Below are 23,417 nucleotides of genomic sequence, written 5' to 3'. Positions count from 1 at the left end.
AGGGGGGTGTGTGGGAGGAGGCACAGCTGTTGCCAAAGCTGGAGAAGACTTTATTGACTTCAGAGAGGAAGGGGGAGAGAGAAACATCAATGATGAGGATCACTGATCAGTTGCCTCCTGCACACCCCCTACTGGGGGTCGAGCCTGCAACCCCAGCATGTGCCCTGACTGGGAATTGGAGTTTCTTCTTCTCGTTGTTGCGAGAGGAGCTTGTAAGTGGCAAAGCCAAGATCCCAGGCAGCTTTGCATGGCACCATGGGGCACAGTGCCAGAGTCCAGGGGGCCGGGGGCCTCTTGCAGGAGCAGCAGGCGGCTCAGCACAGCCCCTCCGCTGTGGCGTGCGGCACGGTTTCTCGGTGGAGCCCGCATGCTGTGATCAAATCCAGCCCATCCCTGTGGGGCTCCAGGCAAATAAGATTTTCCTTCCTGAATCAGGTTTTGACAGTTGCCCTGTTTGGAGAGTGGGATGGGGGTGGAGAAAACTGGCAGAGAAAGGCAAATTCTCCATCTTTTCCCATAGAGGATCCTATGGCAAAGGGCATTTTCCTCCACTACGTTGATGTAACTGGACAGAGTTCCTGCACTTGGCACCCCGGGGTTTGCGGTCCGGCTGTGGCGAGAGTGGGAGTCCCCGAGGAGCCAGCAGTGCTTCAGGCTCTCCTGGTTCCTGTCCCCAGATGCAGAACTAGGTTCCACTGGGAAGAAGGCTCTCCTCGGAGTTGGGGAGGGGGGTCCCCCTTCATCAGGAACCCAGAGTTATCTCCAGCCAGCCCAGACCCGGACGGACAGCAACACACCAGCCGCAGTGGAGACGTAAAGAACATTTATTTTTTTGGAAGGGTCGGGGGGGACTTTACACGAATCTGAAGCCAGTAACTAGACAGGAAGATAAATAAAATACAAAGCCAGTATGTTGTGGCAAAATTCCAGAAAACACACTGAAAAAAATCTTTACAGTTTAAAACTGTTTACTTTATACATAATTACAAAGGCATATACAGCACACGGGTCTCACCCGTTACTTAATGGGATCAGCACAGAAATGTCACACAGCAGGGGACACACGGAGGAGAGCGGAGACGCGGGTGTGCGGTCACCCTCCTGCCTGTCCGGGGCCCCCGCGCCCCCCTGGGGTGCGTGACACACAGGAAGCCACAGCTGAACCGTGACCACAGGGCAGGGCCCTGTCGGCGCTCTCGCTGCCCTTCCTGTCGGGCGGCTGCAAAAGGCAGAGGTGACAAGCGGGGTGCAGACCGGGGTGCGCGGGGGCCGATCCTCCGTTGGCCGCAGGGAGGCCCGGCCCAGGCCGGCTCCGGCTGGGTGTCCGCAGCGGCTCAGCAGGGTCTGCGGCGGAGAGCCTGGACCACTTGGGTTTGCCCATCTTTGAACCTCACGAGATGGAGAAGTGATTCGAGGCCTGTCTCTTTGCATAACTTCCATTAGAGGAGGACGGGGGAGGAAGCAGCCTGTGTGTGTTTTTCCTACTGTGGCCGCATGAACATACGTGTCATCCTAACACCCGGCCAGCAGGCAGTCCGTTCCAAGGCGCTGGTTCAGGAGGAGTGGTACGCTACGTTGAAAGAAAAAGGAAGCAGCGGGGCAAGCACTGTGCCCTCCCCGTCTTTTCGGGCCAACCAGAGCGCCGGGCCCGGCCAGTCAGGACCACAGCCATGCTGTCCGACGGTCCTGGGCAGGGGCCGGGCACCACCCCCCTCCGCCCACCACCGTCACTGCAGGCTCAGTTCTGGGCTCCGCGTTCCAAGGGCATGTGGAGGGGGGTCGATGCCAGTGCCCCTCCAAACCTCCCTCTTTGTGGCCCTGGAGCCCCCTCACCGGCCCATCTCTACACCCCTCCCAGGACTCGCTGTCCTCTGGCACAACTGCACCATCGACACGGGAGTAGAACGCGGCTCCCCTGTCAATGCTCACACCCCCGGAGGAAAGACCCGCTGGGGAGAAAGAACCCCGGAGGCTAAAGGACGGAGGAGGAAGGACTTCAGTGAGGAGCAACTTCTGGACCACGCCTGGCCTCTAAGGTTACGTGTGGTCCCCCTTTTATTAAGGCAGAGCCCATCTGTGAAACCCTCTGCGCTCTATTCCCGCCCCGAAAGGTCCCCAAACCCCCAGGGCCTCACACTGCGCTTGCCCTGCTAACGCCGGGCTGGGAAGGCGGCAGAGGAGGGGCAGATGAGCGGAGGGACAAGTTTCAGTGGTATCACCCTGAGACTTAAGAGGAAAAAAGGTAAGATTCGTACCTTTTCCAAAAAAATCTTGACACGGATTTCTTGCCCGCATACAGCTTACAGGGGTAGGATGGAACGCTGGCAAAGGTTGAATTGTGGCAATTTGCGTGTTTGTAACCTTCTGCGTGTTCCAAGAAGGGAACAGCTGACACAGTGGTCACAAAAGCGAAGCCAGCTGACAGCGTGGAAAGTGCACGTCACCCAGGCAGGGTGGCAATTACTGAGATGACAGAACTGAGAGAAGGTGCCCCTCCTTCCAGGGAGCTCATTCCATTCTGGAAACCTGGGGACTCCGGAAGGTGTCTCCCTCGTCCCCCCAAAACTTAAACACAATGTTGGGCGCCTGACCTCTGGAGGCTGATGGAGAAGCACAGCGTCCTTGCGTGGGGACACGAGGACTTGAACCTGAGTCACCCGAGAAGACAGCCCCTTCTCCCAGGGAAGAGGGAGCAGTTCCAAGGTCAGAAGTACAGGCACAGCAGCAAAACCCCCACGTTCAACGTGGGGGGGGAGGGGGGGGCGCGGGGCGGGGCGGGAGTCTCAGGCTGAAGCCAAGCTGTGCAGCCACACACACAGGCCCTGTGCCCCGCCTCTGGGCAGCAGCCCTGACAGCCAATCGCATCGTCCCTGGGCACAGCGGCCGGGCGCACGCGGACCCAGTACTTCCTTTCGAGCGAGCGCTTCTGCGACATGAAGCCCCGGGGGTCCCCCCAGCAGGTGACAAGAAGACAGCTGAGCTCCGGGAGAGCCAGACGCACACGCACGGCTGTGCCGCGAAGCTGGGGGACCGGCTGCTGGCTGTCTCAGGTCTTTGGTGGTGGGCGAGGGGTGGGGTGTGCACATGGTTACGGGAGAAACGGAGGAATCGGGTGGTTTTATTCCTCAGGCCTATTGCTGCAGGGTAAGAAACCTCAATGACAGAATCAGGCAAGCGTCCCTCCTCGGTGGCAAGAAGACACCCCTAGGCCAGAGGATGCGCTGGGGGTGGGGGGGCAGGAGAGGGACCTTCCCCCCTTCATTTCTTTTGGGGCCTTCAAGGCACTTGCAGACACTGAGGAGTGAGCAGCCGCCGCCGTTCACCCTCCACAGTGATCAGAGAGGAAACCGTTGGGATAGTATGTTCGCCCTTAACACACACAGACACGGACACACACACACAGACACGGACACACACACACAATAAATAAAACGAAACTAGCTAACAATCTTAAACCAGACCTCTTCCAAATAAACTGAAAGATAAATATCTCCATCTGCAAGGCCAGCTTGCAATTCATCAAGCACCAAGTTACAGATTTTTTTTTTTTAAAAAAGGATGGTCAGGGCTCCTGAGGGGCAGAAGGCAGGGGTGGGAGCCGCGGTGAAGCACGTGTCCCGGTGTCCCTCCCGCAGCCACGGCGGGGCAGGTGCGGCCTCGCAGGGGAGCCACGCCCACGAACCGCCCGCACCGCCCAGCTGGTGACACGCTGGAAGCAAATACAGACCCGACGCACAAGGAGAAAAGGAGAGAAGACAGAGGACGTGAAACAGGCCGCATCTGAGGCATCTCCAAAGGGGCAGAGCGCAATAACCAACAGGCCTCCAGGTTTTTTAAGAACTTTTTAAGAAGTTAAATTCTGCCAAGCCTCCGAGCCAGAGTGAGAGCCCTCCCAGCCACAGGCCGGCCCTTCTCCCCGGTGCTGGCGGAGAGCAGTTCACCCCTTCACTGAGGGACTGCTCAGCGAGGGCCTAGCCCAGCCGGGGGCGGGGACAAGCTGGCCGCGGGAGAAGCGGGTCCCTGTTGGTGGAGCGCCAGGCAGGACCAGCGTCCCCGGGAGCCACCGTGGCCCTCAGGAACACTGCCAGGAGGCTGTGGCCACTTCTGACTGGTCGGTGACAACCAAAAAGTGTCACCCTGCAGGGGTCGTGCTGAGGAGGCCTCCGCGTCATCGCGCCCAGAACATGCGGGCAAACACCTTGGAAAGCCAGGGCAGGATTTCTTCCCAAGTGATCCATGAAATTTGACCCTTTTTTCTGCTGACGGCAACGCCAAAGTCGGGAGGTGCAGATCGTATGCTTTTGAAACACACCAGTCTTTTCTCACTGGTTTTCACACGTGTCCGTCATCCCTTCTACATGCAAACAGGGGTGCGGAGTGGGGGGTGGGAAACCGCCTCGGGGCCCAGCGGTGAGAGCCAGGCCTGCAGCGCCTGCGCAGTGCTCACCGACGGACTGCGCGCTCCTGCCAGCCGCACGCGCACGCGCAGACGGGACTGTGCCTGCACACACAGGACGTCCCCTCCTCCTGCGGCTGAGTTTCAGAGGCGGCCCCGCATCTCACACCTCACTGGGAACATTCTCTCAGCTCTAGGAGTCCTGTCACGGCCCACGCCATCGCCGGGACTTCCGGGGACACTCCTTCAGTGTGACGCCCTCCACAGGCCCGGCCCCAACCCAGTCGCCGGGGTGGGGAAGTCCGGGGCCTCCTCACCCACCAACGCGCGGGACCTTGCCCTCAGGTCCCGGCCCTGCAGCGCGGAGGAGCGATGCTGGAAGAGTGCGGTGTCCGCGCAGGAGAGCGGGCACGCAGGGACGCGGGAGGTGGGCTGGTGCCACGGCCAGCGGGGAGGGGAGTCAGCAGAAGATCTCCTCCCCCTCGGCGGGCACTTCCGATGCGGGGCCGTCTGGAAAAGGGGGCACAGAAGGACAAAGAAATTCAGAAAAAATCAAACTCCCCCCTTTTCCTCCCCAAACACAAGGCTCCTAAGCTGCAGACAGATGGCGGGCTGGGGGGCCGCCCTGCTCGCCGCCTCATTCCTGCCAGGAGCCTGCGTGATACTGAAGTCCCTGGACGAGGCCGAGGAAGGGGGGAGGCTGGGGTGCTCCCGGTCGGTGGGTTCATTCCTGAGCTAGATGAACGCCTGCCCTCTGCAAGCATGTGCCGCCCCCTGCACGCATGTGCCACCCCCTGCACGCATGTGCCGCACCGAGCTCCCTGGAAGGCTCCCCGAACTGGTGTCTTGGTTTGTTGCGGGCGGTGCAAGGGGGTTTGGTGAGAAGGAGAACAGTTTGGCTGTCATACACCCCAAGGGTCCCTCTCATTAACCTGTCCCACGCCACTAACATCCACCCGCCTCTCGGGCTCCAAGGACCCCCCCCGGCCACCGGGAGCCGGTGTGTGACTCACCCCCAGACGGAGAGCGGCCTTTGTTCTTCTTCTTCTTCTCCTTCTTGTCCTTGGGCTTGGCCAACCCAAACAGGCGGGCGGAGGAGGAGGGGGGCGCCGGGGCCTGGCCGGGGCCCTCGGGCACTCTGCTGGCCTGGCTGGCAGAGCTCAGTATGTGAAAAGGCCCCCTGTCTTTGTGTGTCCGAGAGATGCTGTTCCTTTTCGGGGACACCGAGAGTTCCGAGTCCAACGACCCCGACTTGGCTATCGAAGGCGCGGGCGGCAAGGGGGGCTCCTCGGGGTTGGGGAGGAAGGACGGGATCCGCAGCAGCTTGGTGTGTGGGTGGGAGACCTGCACGCGAGCAAGAGAAGGGGTGCTCAGGGCTGCGGCGCCCGGCGCTCCCTCCAGGGAGGCTGGCCAGGGCGTGGCCCCTCCCCTGAGCTCCAGTCCCCAATACAGAGATTCAGAACCGCTTCCCTTATCGCTTCTCGGCCTTTTGGCTCAGATCAGGTGCAGAACGGCTTCCCGGCCCCGCCCACGCAGTCTCTCTGACAGCGTGGAAAACATCACCTCTGACACCATTACTATTGCCACTGCGTGCACTTAACGCCTGCGTCATAAAGAATTAATGGGACCTGGGACGAGGCAGCCTAAAAAAGAACTCCCTCTCCCTGAAGAAAGGGGGGCTGCGGATCTGAAGGCTGATGCACAGGGACGTGGGGATTACTTCGGGGCTGAGAGAGTCTAGAAGCCTGTTTAGGGAGAAGCAGAGCAGCTGGAGTGGCGTTTGCACCAGGATTCTACTCTGGTCAAAGGCCAAACCAAGATAAAGCGAGACGAGGGCCGTCGGCCAACCCGAGCTCTCGGTGCCCGTGGAGCCCGAGGACTGGCGTCACACACAGGTCTCTGCAGCGAGCAGAACCGCCCCTTCCAGAAGCTGTCAGCTGAACTCTCTTTCATGGTCCAAGGTCAATCGATCTATTAAATGGCACAGGACGTGCAGATACCAGGCGATCTGCCCGCCCAGGCTTCCCCTCTGCCCCAGCGTTTGCTCCAGCATCTCCACGGAGCAGCTACAGAACGAGGGCCTCCACCCGCACCCCAGCACCCCAGCACGGACACCCTCTCGCACAAGAGCCGCTGCCTCCCTCCCAGGGGTGGGCTCCCCGGACTGACGCCCTGAGCCCACCGCCCCGTCCTCTCAGCCCTCCCTGCCCCGGTGCTCACAGGCTCGGCATGTCCCTGAGCCTCGGCCCGTTTCCCCACACCGGCTACAGGCTCCTTCGGGGGCGTTCTGATTGCTTTCTTGTTACCCCTCACCTGAGGATGTTTTCCATTGGTTTTCAGAGAGTGGAATGACGGGAGATAGAGGGGGCAGGGAGGGGAGGGGAACATGGACGTAAGAGATTGAATCCGCAACCCAGGTAGGTGCCTTTGACTGGGAATTGAATCTGAGACCCTTCGATCCACAGGCCGGTGCTCTGACCACTGATCCACACCGGCCAGGGCCGCTCTGATGTCTTCCGTGGGACAGAGCAGAGGGGCTGCTCCTAAGTCCCAGCTGGCTGGCCACCATGTCAGACACCATGCATTTCCACTCCCCCATCAACCTCCGGGGATGAAAACAGGAGGAAAGACTCACCCCCTCCCCGCCCCTTCATGTGACAAGAGAGTTTATACAACGGCCTTTCCCTCGCTTCCTTCCTCCTGGTGCTGAGCACACGGGTTCCAGTTGCCCGCTGTCCCCGGCAGGCACCGCGGCCCGTTACCTGACAGGCGTCGCGGTCCAGCTGCCTCTGGCTGAGCCGCTCCGCGTCCCGCTTCAGCTGCTCCTGCTCCCTCTCGAGCTGCTTCTGGGCCGTGCGCAGCCGCTCCAGGTCGTACTGGTAGGCCCCCCGCTTCTGCAGCAGCGCCTCCCGGTCCCGCTCCAGGTCCTGCTGGCCCCGCTGCACCTCCTCCTCGCGCTGGGCCAGCCGGGCCTCGCGCTCCTGCAGCGCCCGCTCCCGGGCCTCCCACTCGCGCTCCCGCCGCCGCCGCTCCTCCAGGTGCTGCGCCTGCTGCCTCTGCAGGTCGGCCAGGTCCTGGCGCTGCCGCTCCAGGCTGCGCTGCTTCTCCTGCTCCACCAGGGAGCTGGGCCGGGACGAGCTGCGGGCCAGCGCCCGCTCGCTCAGCAGCAGCTTCTGGTCCTCGATGTAGCTGTCCTGCTGCAGCACCACCCCCTGCGGGGCACCAGGAGGGACAGGTGAGGGTCTGGCCGGGCACTAGACAGGACTCTGCCTTCACATTGGAGCTGGCCTGGGGAACACCCTCCGGGAGAGCCGGGGGCGCAGCCACCAGGGAAGCCAATGGTGTGGGGACCCAGTTTTGTGGCAAACTTGGCACGTGCTGCCTGCAGTCACGGGCACTGCCCGGGTGGGGAGTGTGTGCCTGGGGTGGGAGCAGGCAGGATGGGATTGGGTAGATTTTTGAGAACGGAAGTGAGCAGAATGGCAGGATGTTCCCAGAAAGCACTAAGAGGACTATTTGGGCCCTGGCCAGTTTGGCTCAGTGGATAGAGCACTGGCCTGCAGACTGAAGGGTCCCGGGTTCGATTCCAGACAAGGGCATGTACCTAGGTTGCAGGCTCCCCCCGGGCTCGGGCCCTGGTCAGGGCACATGCAGGAGGCAACCAATCGATGTGTTTCCCTCACATCAATATTTAAAAAAAAAAAGGAAGAGGAGGTGTTTGGGAGGCCGCCACACCCCAGAGCGACATGGGCCCGGGGCACGCGGATCACACTCAGGCCCGAGGAGAGTGCTTCGTGGCGCGGCCTCCCAGGCCCCCGGCGCTCCTGCCGCCTCGGCCCATCCAGACTGAGAAGGCTGACCAAACTCTACCGCTGCGTCCAAGCCTTTCCTCACCGCGAGGGCCCATTCTCTAGACCGAGGGCCCCACTGACCCGTAAGTAACCTAGAACCTAAAACCCAGGCCGCCACATCCCCCCTTACTGTTCTCCTGGAAGGCAATGCGTGCGGGGCGGGAGAGGAGGCACGCACCTGCAGAGTGCTGAGGAGCTCGTGGAGGTGAACGATGCTCTGGACCACCTGCTGCGGGGACACACGGAGACTCCCGTCAGGACGACCCCCCCATAGCCCTCCCCTAGCCCCCCGCCGGCCATCTGACCCACTGGAACCTCCCCACGCACAGCAAGGCGCCTGCATGCCAACCGAAGACTTTCAAACTGAAAGCACCCAAGAGAAGAAGCGGGTTCAGGTAGCCAAGAAAAACACCACCAAACAAAGAACGGAGGGTAGGCGGGGCCTCAGAGCATAGTAAAATGTATTATGAAGCTCCGGGTATTTAAAACGAGTGCCACAGAAATGACACACCTACCGATCTAACAGGACAGAAAGCCCCAAAGCCAACCGTAAGAATTCAGCATACGGTAAAGGAGCATTTGCAAATCAATGGGGAAGAATACGCAATGAATTGTTCTGAGAAAATTAGCTAGATCTTTGGAAAAAATGAAGTTTGAACCCTGGCTCACACAAAAAACATTCAAATAGATTAAAACGTCAAGCGTAAAAGAGCCATAACAGAGCTCTAAGGTAACAGGCAACATTTCGGCACAAAGCCACGTGACGCCGGTGCCAGAATGACAGCCCAGCCCGGAGCCAGCCTGCTCACCACCAGGAAAATGGAGCAATTACAATGAAGTCACAGCGCCCTTACCTCGTTGTTTCTCTTTAGCATAAACGCCAGGTTAGCATTTCCACCCTATGAAACAAAAACCAGTTTACAATGTAAAAGCGCGAAGCTCCGGGGCAAGAATCACATCCAGCGTGTGTCTAGGTCACACTGTGCGCTCCTCTGTCCTGTTCGACCTCAGCCTCTCGTGCAGGGCAATGAAGGTTCCAGGCTGAGCTGCTACTCGAGCCTTGTCAAGAGTTCATGTTGGTCTGGGCCCTTTACACAAACCTCTTGACAAAACTGGTCCTGCAGGGCCGAGCCATGAATGTAAACATGAAGCTCTAAGCCGAGAGGCCACGCGGCCAGGGGTACGGGGACTCCTAACAGGACCGCGTGCTTAAACACGCGCTTTCCTCTTCAAATCAAGTGGGAAACAAAAACAGCAAGTCGGGAATCCAAAACGAGACCAAAGTGGACGAATCTCAAAGACTATGAAGTCAGAGCGGAGTGCCCAGGAGGCGGCAGTGCGTTTTGGGAAGACATGCCTTTTTCAGACCGCTGTCCGATTCCGTTCGCCGCAGATCCTGGCCATCGTCTCCCTCTTCCTTGTCTCCTCCTAAACAAACAAGCAGGTACGTTCTTTCAGCTGGGAGACAGATTAGCCAGGAAACGAACACAACATACACGGCTTAGGGATACGATATTTCTGAACCCCACTGAGGACAAAGAGTGGGAGGCCGCCTGGAGGCAGCCAAGTGATTCCTAATCCTTCCTACTGACGCAGAAGACCCAGAAGCAAATGGAAAGGGGAGTGCTATGCCTCGCTGCAGCCTAGCTGAGACCTAGAAATCCCTTCATTATTCAACGTGAACCTGACACTGAGACAGGTCCCTGCGTGTTTTGGCAGCAGGTCCTTCTTAGAGTCTCACTGAGACATCACGGATGGTTGAGACAAATGACTGGTTTTAGTTCTGTGCGCTAGCCCAGGACTGCCTATGAAGCACGAGCGCACACTCACTCACCTTTGGAAGCGTTCATCTGATGGCTGTCGAATCCCCCGAAGGTCTCTGCTCTCCGGGGCAAGGAGACAGGGCCGACGGGGCCCACGGGGCCCTCCTGCCCCACAGGGCTGCTCCCCGCCTGTCCGAGGGGGCTCCCCAGGCTTCCACTCACCAAACCCTGAAGGAGCTCCACTGGAGAGAGGAAATATGCAAACCCCACGTTAAAAAGCTCAGACTTTTCCAACATAAACTGTGTGGAAAAGGGTGATGGGAGGGGCTGTATATTAAATCTTACACATAAAAACACAGGAGCAAGACTAAGCAGTAGTGTCTACAAAGAGTACGTGGCCATAAACCATGAAGAAATGCCAGTGATCACCTGCCTTCAGTACCTCTCTTTTTGGAGGGAGGGAGGGAGCCGGCTCTGATGGGGACAGGACATGTGGAAGGGCTGCTGAGGTTACTGGCCACAGTTTATTTCTTGACCTGGGTAGTGGCTACAAGGTGCTCACCTGGCCCCGGCCGTGTGGCGCAGTTGGTTGGAGCGTTGTCCCACACACCAAGAGGTTGTGGGTTCGATTCCCAGTCAGGGCACATAGCCAGGTTGCAGGTTCGATTCCAGGTTGGGAAGCATACGGGAGGCAACGGATCGATGTTTCTCTCCCTTCCTCTCTCTTGCTCTCTCTCTCACCCTCCCTCCTTTCCCCTGTCTCTAAAATCAATTTTTTTTTAAAGGTGCTCACCCGGTAGCTCACTAAAGTGAAGTATTTGTTTGGGGTTGTTTTCTGTGTTTGCGCTGTGTAACAATAAAGAGTAACAGTGTATAAACCTAACACTAAAAAGTAACAGTGTATAAACCACACTGGGGAAAGAAGATGCAGCACTGAACGTAGCTCACCCTCATTTATTGCACTTTTCATTAAAGGTCCTCCCTTGAGCGCTTCCTCTGTGTTGGAGCGGAAGAGGATTCGAGGGCTGAGGGTTGGGGAGCACTCCTCCGGCAAGGGGGTGCTGCACTCCGTCATGTCCCGAAAGATCACCTCCTTCTCTTCCAGTAGGAGCAGGATCTGCTGGTCCTTCTGCTGAAGTTGTTCTGAGGTGGGTGGAGAAAAGGACTGGTGGTTTGATCCCTTAAGATGCGGTGACTGAGACACGAGCGCCACCTTGTGGTATCTTATGGGACAGCAGACAACACAGCTTCCCCCCCACTTTTTCATTCTGGAGACTGACTGTATCAAGTTTTCCTTCTGTAATTTCTATCTAGTAACCTCCCCTGGTCTTTCTAAGCAAACACGGGGATTCCTGACGTCACAAGCCAGCGCTCTTTTCCACGCCCACACTTCCTGCTTGCTCTTCAACCCTCTCTCTGGCTTTTGCTCATCACTACATTGACTCGCTCCAAGGTCATAAGGAGGTCTTTTATGTCATCCTTTCCAGCACGGGGGGGCCCCTTGGTTCCATCCCGGGCTGCTGTCTAGCCTTACACACCTTCCTCTTGGGGCCTCCTTCACTCCCATGGCTTCAATTACTGCTGGTGCTAATACCCCAGCACCGGCAAAGGGGGGTGAACACTTGGCTCTGCTGTCAGGAGACAGGGAGCAAAATCCTGGCTCTGCTGTGAATTGTAGGTGGGACCTGGTTTGCTCGGCCTTTGTGCGCCTCAGCTTTCTCATCTGCATAATGGGCGTGAGAATCCAAGTCTTGCAAGGATATTGATAAGACCACACAAAACAGTAGGGACTTCACAGTGGTCAAGCGTAATCAATAGGCACACTTCTCCCAAACCACCTCATAACTCATTTGTGAACGTATGGCACGGTAGCCAGGGTAACATAAAAACAGGTTGATTGGAAAATTCTTTTCCTCAAGTACCTTTCCTTCTTGGTTTAATCTTAGATGTGACCTTGATTTTTGCAAAGTCTTCTATGGCAAAGGGTCCCAGACGACTGATACTAAGACAACAGAATCAACATTCCTGGGATCTAGGGTGGGACACGGTCTTACGTCTGCTCTGTATCAGGACTGTGACAGCTCAGACCTGGTTTCTCTTGTGAAAAGCTCTTGATCCCCCATTTTCGAGTGTCTGCAGGGCAGCTCTGGAACCCAGGCCCTGGGAGGACACCACAGACAGGGTCTCGGGCCACTTCCAACAGCTTTACCTTTTAACTCCCGGGCTTTGGTGTCCAGCATTTTCTTCTCTTCCTCATTCTCACTAGGAATGCCCTCATCTTCATCTCTGTTCCTAACACAACCAAAATAAAACGAGAGGAAAGAGTCCTAAGACATGGATTACCCCGGGGCTGCCGGGCTGTTAGGAAAGCGCGAGGCGGGAGGTCGGGGCGGGCGTGCGGGCTTACAGGGTGTTGATTGTGTCCTGGATGCTCTGGATCCAGCTGTTGCGCTCCTCTTTGGAGCTGGCGTGGACTTCCACCATCTCCGGGTCCTTTACCCCCATGCTGATCAGGAACAGCCCCTTCTCCTCGTGCGCCACCTCCCTCACAATCAGCTTCTTCAAGGAGATCACTGTGGACTTCTGGTCCTGGAAGGGGGTGGGGGGAGGGGCAGATGTAAGAAATGTTCACAACAGTCTAACTCTTAGGGACAACTTCAATCTCAGGTGAGAACGGATGCCTTTTCATTTGTTTTTTTATTGATTTCAGAGAGGAAGGGGGGGAGGGGGGGAGAGAAACATCAATCATGAGAATCATTGATCAGCTGCCTCCTGCACACCCCCTACTGGGGATGGAGCCAACAACCTGGGCATGTGCCCTGACCTGGAATCGAACCATGACCTCCTGGTGTGTAGGTTGATGCTCAACCACTGAGCCACACCAGCCAGGCAAGATGCCTTTTTGAAGCACATGGTTAAACAATGGTATATGTAGGATAGAGAGAAATATCTCATTATTTTACTTACATTTTATCAAACAGAAAAAAGTTCCACGAAGGGAATGACAATTTATGGCTATGCAGGTTTGAGTCATGTTTTCTATATGATGAATCCTTCCATGTTCCTCACAGAATCTGGCTAGCAATATTATAAATTAGCATAATTTATGGGGCATAACAGGTGAGAAATACTCCAGTGATCAAATGTCCAAGGCTCTCAAACGGATTGTAAAGAAACAGAAAAAAACAAAAACTATATTTGGGGGGATGGGGGAGTTTGGGAGAGGGACAGAAAACTGTTGTTATATAAGAAATGATCCAGCCCTAGCCAGTTTGGCTCAGTGGATGGAGCGTTGGCCTTTGGACTGAAGGGCCCCAGATTCGATTCTGGTCAAGGGCATGTACCTTGTTTGCGGGCACATCCCCAGTAGGAGGTGTGCAGGAGGCAGCTGATGGATGTTTCTAACTCTACCCCTCTCTCTTCCTCTCTGTAAAAAATCAATAAAATATATATTTTTTTAAAAATGATCCAGACAAATTTGTCCTGAGCTGATTGATTCTGAGAGCCTGGGAGACCAACAATACAGTGTTTAATTTATGTTCAATTTACCCTAAACTGTCCTGAATACTGTTATTAATTACAAACAGAAGAGGCGAACAATTGAGCTTACCAATGACGCAAAGACGTACTTCTGGTCTTTTTCTTGAAGGAAAACTAAAATGTCAGTCAGCAGAACTGCTTGGACCTCTGCAGTGGGGGGAGAGAAGAGAACAATGGCTGTTGAACAGGGAAGCTCAGGAACGGCACTTCCGTCGGTAACTCGGCAGCACACCGGAGCCAGGCAGGGCAGCCTGCAGGCCTCACGTGGCGCCATGGCCTGGATCTGGTCACCAGGCTTTAGAGGCGTTTCAAAATGGGATTTTTATCACCGATGCCCTGTCTTGGAAACGTTTAAGTATTTAGTTCTGAAAAGATCCAGCTCATGCGGAAGGATTTGAAGAATAAAATACTTGAGGAATATAATGGGAGAGCAGGACTTGAACAGATGTTAGACAGCAACATATTCCACAAAACAGCCCAGGTCGCAGACTTCCCACCTTCTGATCAGAGTGATGGGAAAGGCGTGGGATCGCAGGCAGGAACGCTGCCAACGGTGATGCAGAAAACCAGCTAAGTGTAATGATGAATCCACGGCTGCACACCGCCCTCTGATTTCACAGGCAGGTGTGAGCACGCGGGCTTGGTGTCAAGTCCACCTCAGCCTCTCCAGGCATGGAAACATCCTTCTCTGCTCCTCAAGTAACACACATGAACATCTCTAGCTGGATCTGGGAATCACAAGGCCACAGCCTGGCCGGCGTGGCTCAGTGGCTGAGCAACCAATGAACTAGGAGGTCGAGGTTCGATTCCAGGTTAGGGCACATGCCTGGGATGCAAGCTCAATCCCCAGGAGGGGGCGTGCAGGAGACAGCCAATCAATGATTCTCTCTCTTCATTGATGTTTCTATTTCTTTTAAGTTTACTTTTAAATAATTCAGGTGCCTGCCTAAAAAAAAAAGTTCTAAAACACAAGTTTCACCCTCAGCGGATCCTGAGGTTTACATGCTCAGTGTCAGGGGCCCGGAGAAAACCCCTCTTCAACGGGCACCCACACAGTACGGGCTGTTCCTGGCACGAGTTCACTTGGGGTGAGAATGACTCAACACCCACTTCTATCTGCACTGGCGGCCTTTCAGGTCGGAAAACCTATTGCTCCGCTGCGGGCTGGACCACAGCTTCATGCCAACAGCTGGGGCCGATTAGTTTTCGTTTGGGGAGTGGATAAACGGCTTTGTAAAGGGAAGAATGAGGAGCCAGCTCCAGGCAGCCGCAGCTCTGGAAAATCCAGGCCTCACGGGGGGCGGGGGGGAGGGCAGGTGTTTCTGACCGGCCAGCAGCTCAGAGACAGCGGGAGAGGGCAGTGCGGACAGCCGCAGCCAGGCCAGTTGGGCTGTTTCCCTTCTCTTGTAGGGACATACACCCTCCTTAACACCTGCGTGTCAACCTCACCCCTTGCTTTGTTTCCTAAAATCTTCTTTTCCAGTGTCCCCACTTCATTTCCCTATAAACTTGCTGTATTTTAAATTAATCCTCACCCGAGGATATTTTTCCATTGATTTTCAGAGAGAGTGGGAGAGGGAAAGACAGAGAGAAACATCGATGTGAGAGAAACACATCGATTGGTTGCCTTCTGCATGGCCCCACCCAGGGCCTGCGCCAGGGAGGAGCTTGCAACAGAGGTACGTGCCCTGGACTGGAATCGAACCCGGGACCCTTTGGTCCACAGGCTGACATTCTATCCACTGAGCCAAGGGCTAAACTCGGTGTGTTTACATGATTTTACAAGCTATCTCAAACCAGACCTTTTGGATACAAGATTAAGAACCATTAAATGATGGTTGCTCCTGCATGATGTTTGGGTATGGGCTCCCTCAGAAACACCTGGCGGTGAGTTTCTAACAAAATACTTGGGTTTTGCCCGCTGTCCTCTGGCACCTGCTCAGAGCGAGAGAGAAAACGCGAACCCCACCTTTCAACCTGCCCGCCGCGTTCTTCAGAAACACACTCCCGTCCCGCACCAGCTTCTTCCGCTTCAAGTCCTCCTTGGCAAACATCTGGCCGCTCTTCATCCTCATGATCGACTTGCTGTCTGTCTTCGTGTAAATCTCATTCAGACGCACTTTCTTCTCGTAACTCGCCACTTTGCTGTCCACGGCTCCAATCACGTCCTTCACGAGGCTCAGGGACTGAGCCAGGTCTTCCTGCTCCACCTCATTGTCTGAGAAGGAAAGGAGAGTGGTTTCCCAGGGAGCCTTTCAGACAAGGCAGAAGGAGGGGCCCTGCCCTCCTCCCCAGCCTTCTCCCCGTGGGCACGCTGTCGGAGCAATGCCAGGCTGTCTGTGGTCACGTGCCTATCCCGCTCTTGGGCACAAGTTGGAATCTAAGTAAAGCTAGACATTTGCAATAATATAGGGAACATACAATTATATGCTATGTTCTCAAGTAGGAGGAGCCAAACCTTTTTAGGGAGGAAGAGGAGCAACAAGTATCTTACTTGTCTGTGTCAGCTCCGCTTTCACGTAACGGCCTACGAGCAGGATTAGCCACGAGAGACTGGCAGCCTGAGTGCGTGAGGAGGAGCGGCAATCCCAGCGCTTACGGGAGGAATCGGCGGGAACTACCCCCCGTCCCGTGACAGGGAGAAGTTATTTGGATCACTGCACTCTTCCCCCCAAACTAGGAAAGTTTATTTAGGAAGTCACGGAGGTAGAAGGGAGCCTAGAAGACGTGGGCTCAAGGAAACAGGTTACAGAGGCAACAGAAGGGCCCTTGGAACCTGGGGGTGAGGGTCCCGGGGGAGGGATACGAGCCTTGAGAGGCGGAAGAGGAAGGAAAGGTGCCCGCATGCTCCAGAGAGACAGACAGACAGACGGAGGAAAGGGAGGGAGGATGCGCCCAGGTCACTGAATCCTTGATGGGATCAATCCTTTCCTTCTTACTATGATCCACTCTACGTCTGCTGACATAATGTTTCAAGTTTTTGTTTGTTAACCCTCACCCGAGGATATTTTTCCATTGAATTTTAGAGAGTGGAAGGCAGGGGGAGAGACAGAGAGAGAAACATTGATGTGAGAGAGACACATCAATTGGCTGCCTCCACATGTGCCCTACCAGGGCCAGGGATTGAGCTTGCAACTGAGGTACAAGCCCTTGACCAGAATCGAACCAGGGACCCTTCAGTCCATGGGCCAGCCCTCTAGCCACGGAGCCACACTGGCCAGGGCGGATGTTTCACGTTTTTATTAAAACACCACGGTTTTGAAGATAAAAACCCAGGATCCCTTTAGGCGCCTAAAGCAGGAATGCACTCCTCAGTGGCTCTCTGGGCTGGGGGCACCCAGGCACGGGCCCGGGCGCGGTGCAGGGCCGGGGTGCTCACCTTTGGTGCACTGCAGGATCCTCTGGAACAGCACGGGGTACTTGGTGATCCGCTGGGTGACCAGCAGTATGCACTCGGGGATGCCCAGCCGCCTCACGACCGCGCTGCTCATCTTCTTCTGCAAGAAAGTAAGAGAGCGTCAGCACCCGCCAGCGGAGGCGCGGCTCACGCTGCGCGACAGGGCGCCCGGGACCACCCGGGCGTTCGTGCGGCACGTCACTACCTTCACGAAGGCCTGGAAGCGCTTGTCCTTGGTGTAGAGGTCTTTGAAGTAGTTCACAGACTGGTTGTGCTGCCCACAGAACTTGCCGTACGTCTTCTTCAGGCGCTCGGCGTTCTCCCCTGAAAACTGCACAGAGGAGAGCGGAAGTTAGGCCGTACCCCGGGCGCTCAATTTGGAGCAGCGTTTTGTACAAAGCGGCCAGTCTGTCTGCAGAACCCAAGATACTTCCTCATAAACTGCCCTGAGGATTCAAAGGGTGCAGCGGCGGCTTTGGCAAACAGTCTGGCCGTTCCTCCAGAAGTTAAATAACCCAGCAGGTCCACTCCTAGACATAAAGCCATGTGCCCAGCCCAGCTGGTGTGGCTCCTGAGCACTGTCCCAGGCACCAGGAGGTCCCCAGGCTCGACTGCTGGTCCGGGCACAGGCCCGGAGGGCGGCATGCAGGAGGCAGCTGAGATATGTGTTTCTCTCATCCATGTTTCTCTCTCTTCCTCTCCCTTCCCATCTAAAAGTCAATAAAAACATGTATTTAAAAAATGTGTCCACACAAAAACATACATACATATGTTCATCATTCATTATTCAAATAGCCCCAAAGTGGAACTAACCCAAATGTCCATCAAAGGATAGATGTACACATAAATTGTGACATACATGAATATTACTCAGCCACAGAAGGAAAAGAAATACTGATTTCATACATGCCACAATACTGATGAAACTTGAAAGCATTTTTCTAAATGAAAAGAGCCAATCATAGCCTTGTCGGCGTGGCTCAGTGGTTGAGCACTGACCTATGGACCAGGAGGTCAGGGTTCAATTCCTGGTCAGGGCACATGCCCTGGTTGTGGGCTTGATCCCTGGTAGGGGGCGTGCAGGAGGCAGCCAATCAATGATGATCTCATCACTGATGTTTCTCTCTCTCTCTCCCTCTCCCTGCCTCTCTCTGAAATCAACAATATTAACACAACAAAAAACAAAACCGTATTAGGAGAGAAAAGCTCCTTGTCCTCATTTACAGAAAAGGAAACTGAGGCTCGGAGAGAGAAACAATTTGCCTGCGCACCAAGTTAACAGACGCTACAGCCGAGATGCGAGTGCCTGGCTGCTGAGCCCCAGGCCTCCCGCCCCCCTCACCTGATTCACCAGCACGTCGCCCATCCTCCTGATGAGGAAGTTCCTCTCGCTCTTGTCCACCAGGGACTCCTTCTTCCGCTCCAGGATCCTCTGGAAGAACTGGCTGTGGATGCTGATCAGCTCGTCCAGGCAGGGGAACAGCTTCTCCACCATCTGCTGCTCAAAGAGCAGCTCGGTCATCATGCCCCGGCTGTACACGTCGCTCATGATCTTGAGCGTGCGGATGTGGTGCAGCTCCGTCTGCATCAGCTCTGCCGGGACAACGCTCGGCGGTCAGGGGTCAGGGGTCAGGGGCGCCGCTGCAGGGCCCTCCTCCCAGACCCTGCCGCTGCCAACAGCCCCCGGGGTCTCGGGCTCTCAGAGCCACTTTACACAGTAAACCGCGGTCAGCAGCCGCCTTTCCCACAGCGCTTTCCTCCTCCTCCTCCCGCTCCCCTGGGGCCCGCAGCAGGTGCTGGAGGCCTCGCCACCCGCGGCTTCCCCATCAGCCTTCACTGGAATTGAAACCTTTCATAATGCACCTTGTTCCTATTTCCTAGAAACAGGAAATAGTGGCCCGTCCCTAGTGCGGCGGAGGCAATTAGCTGCCAGAGACTTGTTCGGCCTGTGGCATCAATAAGCACTCGTATTAAATAAAATGGCCAATAAAATGAGAGAAAGCAACTTCAGAGAGGAAGAGGGATAGGGAGAAGATCGTGTCTCTAGACCTCAAAGTTTTAAAGGAAAATCTCTGAGATGCTACAGATGAGAAGTGACTCTCCACAGCCCAGTGAAGGAGCCCACAGCACCCCCGGGCACACGCACATCCGGTGCCACAGAGCCAGGGAAGGATCTCACCATAGATCACCTCCTGCCGCTTGACCGCATCCTTCTTTTGCTGCTTCAGAAACTTGCTGTCCACGACGCGGCTCCAGGACTCGGCCTCCAGCTGCTTGGACTCACTCTCGAAGTCGCCCATCAGCTGCCCTTCATTCATGTCTGTACCTACTCCTCCAAACAGCAACAAGCCAGCGTCAGAACCCCGCTCTGCGACCTCTCGGAAGCCCGGGCAGAGACCACTGCCGACACTCCGCATTAACCCGGGGGAGTCACAGACCACCTTCCGCTGTGAGAAGGGACTCGCTGCCCGTTTGGGAGCGGCAGGCTCTCCCCAAGGCTCTGCTGGAGTGGAGAGCATCACACAAACCAACTGTCGTTAAGACACGATTCTACGTGAAGTAGGAATTGGATGGGACCTGGAAACTTCGCTGGTTTAAGACAGTAGGCTTACCACTGAGCCAAGAGAGCTAGAACCTAAAAGTCTGGGGGCGGGGATGGGGAGGCAGAGAAAGCTTTTGTACCAGAATACGACCATATTAAAAGCAAGGACATCTTTCAATGGACAGCTATCTGACAAGTGGACAAGTTTGATTACCAATTTATCACAAAGCACTGGGTGTTTTAGAGACAATTCAGACAATCTTCACAGGGGTAAGGGAGAGGCAGGCACTAGATTCCACCAACGCCTCCACGCTGGGTGGTGCAACGGCTCAGTCTCTACAGAGACGCAGTGTAGCCCACACTTCCTCTTACCCTCGTCAGTCAGGGACTCCGTGGACTCGTTGACCTTGACGATCTTATTCAGCGAGTCTGTTGAGTGCGACAGGAATTTCCAGGTGTTTGATATGTTCTCATCGTTGCCAACTCTGGGGACAAAGAGCAGCGCGTCACATGCACTGTGGTGAGCCGCGGTTCGCGTTCTCCCCCGAGGACCTGGACGATCACAGTGACCGCGGCCCGATGGACTGCATGACCCCACACACAGGCTTACGCGGGAACCCAGGACAGAACCACCAATCCAAGCTAAAGCACTAACGTCACTGCAAACTTGAACTTTTTGAGCCTTGGGTTTTCTTAAAATGATAGTTAAGAAGGAAAATACTAGCCGCCCCCTGCAAACTGTATACACATTATAGAAGAAATTTCTGTTGGAAACTCACTGTCTAACCACTGCATTTTCCCTCCTGTTCCCCAATTATAGACTGAGCACTTATAATACACTGGATTTAAAAATTTTTTAAAAATATTTTTTATTAAATTTATTGGGGTGACATTGGTTATTCTTTTGCTCTCTTGACCCCAACTCACCAGCTAGCACAGTAGGCACCAGTAAATGTTTGTGATATGACACAGTGACTGGCACTCACAATTCAGAATGAAATCATCTCTTTTCCTATTCCTACTTCTTATTTTGATTGGAAATCACCCTTTCAGAACTCAGGGGCTTAGAAGCGGGGTAATGATATACAGAAGCACAGGACCACCTGGCCCGATGAGGGTGATTGAAGGGGATCCTTGTCACAAACTGTGGCCCCAGCAGTGATCCAACGTAATCCTCCTTCTCCTCGGGGTCACTCTGTGCACTCCACACCCAGTACCAAGAACCCTTCTGTCCAATGATACGACTGTGCCCTTGTCACCTGGAATCACTGTGCTATCCCTGAACCCACTCACCCAGCGATGTTCTGAATGGAGACACTTTTGGACAGCGACACGCACTGCTGGGACCGTCTATTGGAGAACATGGGGGCGGCGGTGGCCTCCTCAGCCAGGAGGACAGCGGACCGAGGGCGCTCCTTGGGCTGCGAGGCTGTGAAGGGAGAGAAGACACCAACTGAGCGTCACGGCTCCCGCCCACCAGGACTGACTCATCTGACAAAGGCCACAGAGAAGCCGCTGCTCCACAGCCAACTTGCCCCGGGGGAGCGGGAATGGGTGGAAAACTCCAGGGAGGACAATTGGGCAATTTCTATTAAAACTGTCTATGCCTATACACTTTGATCTAATAATGCTATTTCAGGATATGTTTATTCCAGAAGATAAACTTGTTTGTATTTGAAATGACACATGTCCAAAGTTATTCAATGCAACGTTATTGATAAAAGATTGGATGTGATACAAATGAATATAAAAAGAAGTTCAATGAATAAATTATGGCCTGGCCGGCGTGGCTCAGGGGTTGAGCATCAACCCAGGAACCAGGAGGTTGCTGGTTCGATTCCCGGTTAGGGCACGCCTGGGTTGCAGGCTTGTTCTCCAGAGGGGGCTGTGCAGGAGGCAGCCAATCAATGATTTTCTCTTATCTTCTCTCTCTCTCTCTCTCTCTCTCTCTCTCTCTCTCTCTCTCTCTCTCTTTCTCTCCTTTCCTCTCTGAAATCAATAAATACGTTTATTTTTTAAAAAAACACACAGATCACTGGGCTAAACCTCTGGAATTTCTGACTCAGTAGGTCTGGGTAGGGTCCAAGAATCTGCACTTCTAATTAATCCAGAAACTACAGTTGAAAAACACTGCCTCAGGGGTAAGTCGCACACAGGTTCCCATAGAGCCAATTAAGATGGCATCATTACTGCTTTATTTATGGCAGTAGTCAGAAACTCAGACATCCAGATTTGGGGGAACTGGCAATTAAAACGTGGTGAATATTTATGGGAGAACACCACGTAGCAGTCTTAACCATAACGGATTAGAGGACGCACATTAGACATACTACAGTCGGCACCCAGGAGGGAACGGAACGAGAAAGGGGATGGAGAACAAAATGGGAGCTGTGATAATACTGTATGCCAACTGCAACTGAAAAGTAAATATTATTAGTAAAAAAGGGAACTATGTTACGTAAAACCAAAGTGGAGCCTTGCGCAGACTGAACACACAGCCGATGTGCACGGGAGTAGGATTTTCGTTACGTGGACCACTTGAAGCCTTTGAAAAAGAAAGAAGCGCTTCCCGGTCTATCAAGCCGTTTAATAAGCAAGAGCGCTTTTTTAAATTTTTTTTTTAAATCAAGAGCGCTTTTGATTCACGCCAGGGTGAGGCACTAACAGCAAATATAACTGGCAACTCACGGAGTAGGCATTTCAGGTGCACAGGGGTCACTGGCTTAAACAGCCAGGATCTCGGTGCTGCCTTTTGAAAAATTCTCATCCAAGATGCGTTTTTGATTTTTAGACAGAGAGGAAGGGAGAGAAATATCGATGTGAGAGAGAAACATCGACCAGCTGCCTCCCGCACGCACCGGACCGGGGATTGAACTCGCGACCTTTCGGTGTAGGGGATGACGCTCCACCAACCGAGCCGCCTTTAAGCTAACACACACACTACCTAGAAACCTTCTGAGAGACTGATGACGACATGGTAAGCTTTTGGTCACTATGCCTGCAGCCTTCTCTAACCTAACACAAAACAGACATTCACATCATGATCAGTAACCAACGAACAGACGTGCGGATGTTTAGGTCCTGATCGAGAGGCAAGAAGAACCAGGAGAGGCGCGGAGCTACTCACGCTTGCTCCTCATGATGACGGTGGGCAGGGACGACGTGTCGTGCGCCTGAAGGCTCCCTTTGGGCTGCTGGAAAGAGAGAAAGGCAACCGTGAAGGTGGCGTTTTCTCTTCACCTTCTGTCACGTTTCCAGACGCCACAGGAGAAAGACGGCCAGTTGCTCCCCCTTCCCCGCTGTGTCCTCGGCAAAGTCTTCAGCATCCCAGTCCCAGCCAGTCCCCTGCGGGCCGTCCCCCGAGCCCGCCACTCGCTCGGATCCCACAAATGTGCTCTCTCCTGCCTGGAAGGAGCCCACCATCCCCGGATGGCACTCTTCTACCTCGTGGCCACCTGAGCATCCCCCCGTGGCCAATGGCCCATCAGCTTTCTTCTCAGCCACGGCAGCGACGGGCACCCCTCATGAGACCCGGGGTACGAGTCTGTCACCTCCACACGGGTTCCAGCTAGGGACTCGCTAGAAATGCCCACCCCGACCAGGAACCTGCACCTCTGAAGGTGGGCCCGGTCAGCTGACTTCTAACGAGCCCCGAGGTGAGTCTGATGCACATTGGAGTTTGGGGCCAAGGCACTGGGTAAGCGTGTCTGGTTATCAATGAATCACACGGCACACTGAGCACGCGTGTAGACGTAGCTGGAGGGACTGTGGGTGACTACAACACACCGGGCACCTAAAAGCTACTCCCCAAACCCACGCTCTTCTCTTCCGGCCGCCTGAGAAGCAGGGCGCACCGCCACACACTGCGCCACAGCACGCATGCTCAGGCAGGGACCATCCCATGCCCCGGGAGGAAGGGGCTGCCGGA

At 55.0% G+C, this 23,417-nt stretch overlaps 1 protein-coding gene across 7 annotated transcripts in view; it reads right to left on the bottom strand.

Annotated features, from left to right (window-relative positions):
• Positions 1–805: 805 nt before the first annotated feature.
• AKAP13 (A-kinase anchoring protein 13) overlaps positions 806–23,417 on the bottom strand; it is a 184,106-nt gene continuing 161,494 nt past the window's right edge. For 4 of the 7 annotated variants that reach the window (XM_028132592.2, XM_054713362.1, XM_028132596.2 and 1 more), the window contains 19 exons: positions 22,617–22,683; positions 20,783–20,918; positions 19,862–19,974; positions 19,127–19,279; positions 18,290–18,540; positions 17,153–17,278; positions 16,930–17,047; positions 15,520–15,768; positions 13,621–13,697; positions 12,418–12,599; positions 12,220–12,302; positions 10,959–11,153; positions 10,082–10,252; positions 9,605–9,675; positions 9,102–9,146; positions 8,426–8,476; positions 7,159–7,608; positions 5,410–5,740; positions 806–4,906 (listed from right to left, as the gene is read on the bottom strand). In XM_028132592.2, the coding sequence (XP_027988393.2) occupies positions 4,857–4,906; positions 5,410–5,740; positions 7,159–7,608; positions 8,426–8,476; positions 9,102–9,146; positions 9,605–9,675; positions 10,082–10,252; positions 10,959–11,153; positions 12,220–12,302; positions 12,418–12,599; positions 13,621–13,697; positions 15,520–15,768; positions 16,930–17,047; positions 17,153–17,278; positions 18,290–18,540; positions 19,127–19,279; positions 19,862–19,974; positions 20,783–20,918; positions 22,617–22,683 (2,919 nt within the window). In that variant the 3' untranslated portion in view covers positions 806–4,856. The remainder of the gene's footprint in view (positions 4,907–5,409; positions 5,741–7,158; positions 7,609–8,425; positions 8,477–9,101; positions 9,147–9,604; positions 9,676–10,081; positions 10,253–10,958; positions 11,154–12,219; positions 12,303–12,417; positions 12,600–13,620; positions 13,698–15,519; positions 15,769–16,929; positions 17,048–17,152; positions 17,279–18,289; positions 18,541–19,126; positions 19,280–19,861; positions 19,975–20,782; positions 20,919–22,616; positions 22,684–23,417) is intronic. The other 3 variants (XM_054713359.1, XM_054713358.1, XM_054713361.1) reach the window with 3 other exon arrangements.

Source organism: Eptesicus fuscus, chromosome 25 (assembly GCF_027574615.1).
Source record: "Eptesicus fuscus isolate TK198812 chromosome 25, DD_ASM_mEF_20220401, whole genome shotgun sequence".
Taxonomy (NCBI): Eukaryota; Metazoa; Chordata; class Mammalia; order Chiroptera; family Vespertilionidae; genus Eptesicus; species Eptesicus fuscus.
The sequence above is the reverse complement of the archived record's forward strand: the minus strand, read 5'-3'. Positions and strand labels throughout refer to the sequence as shown.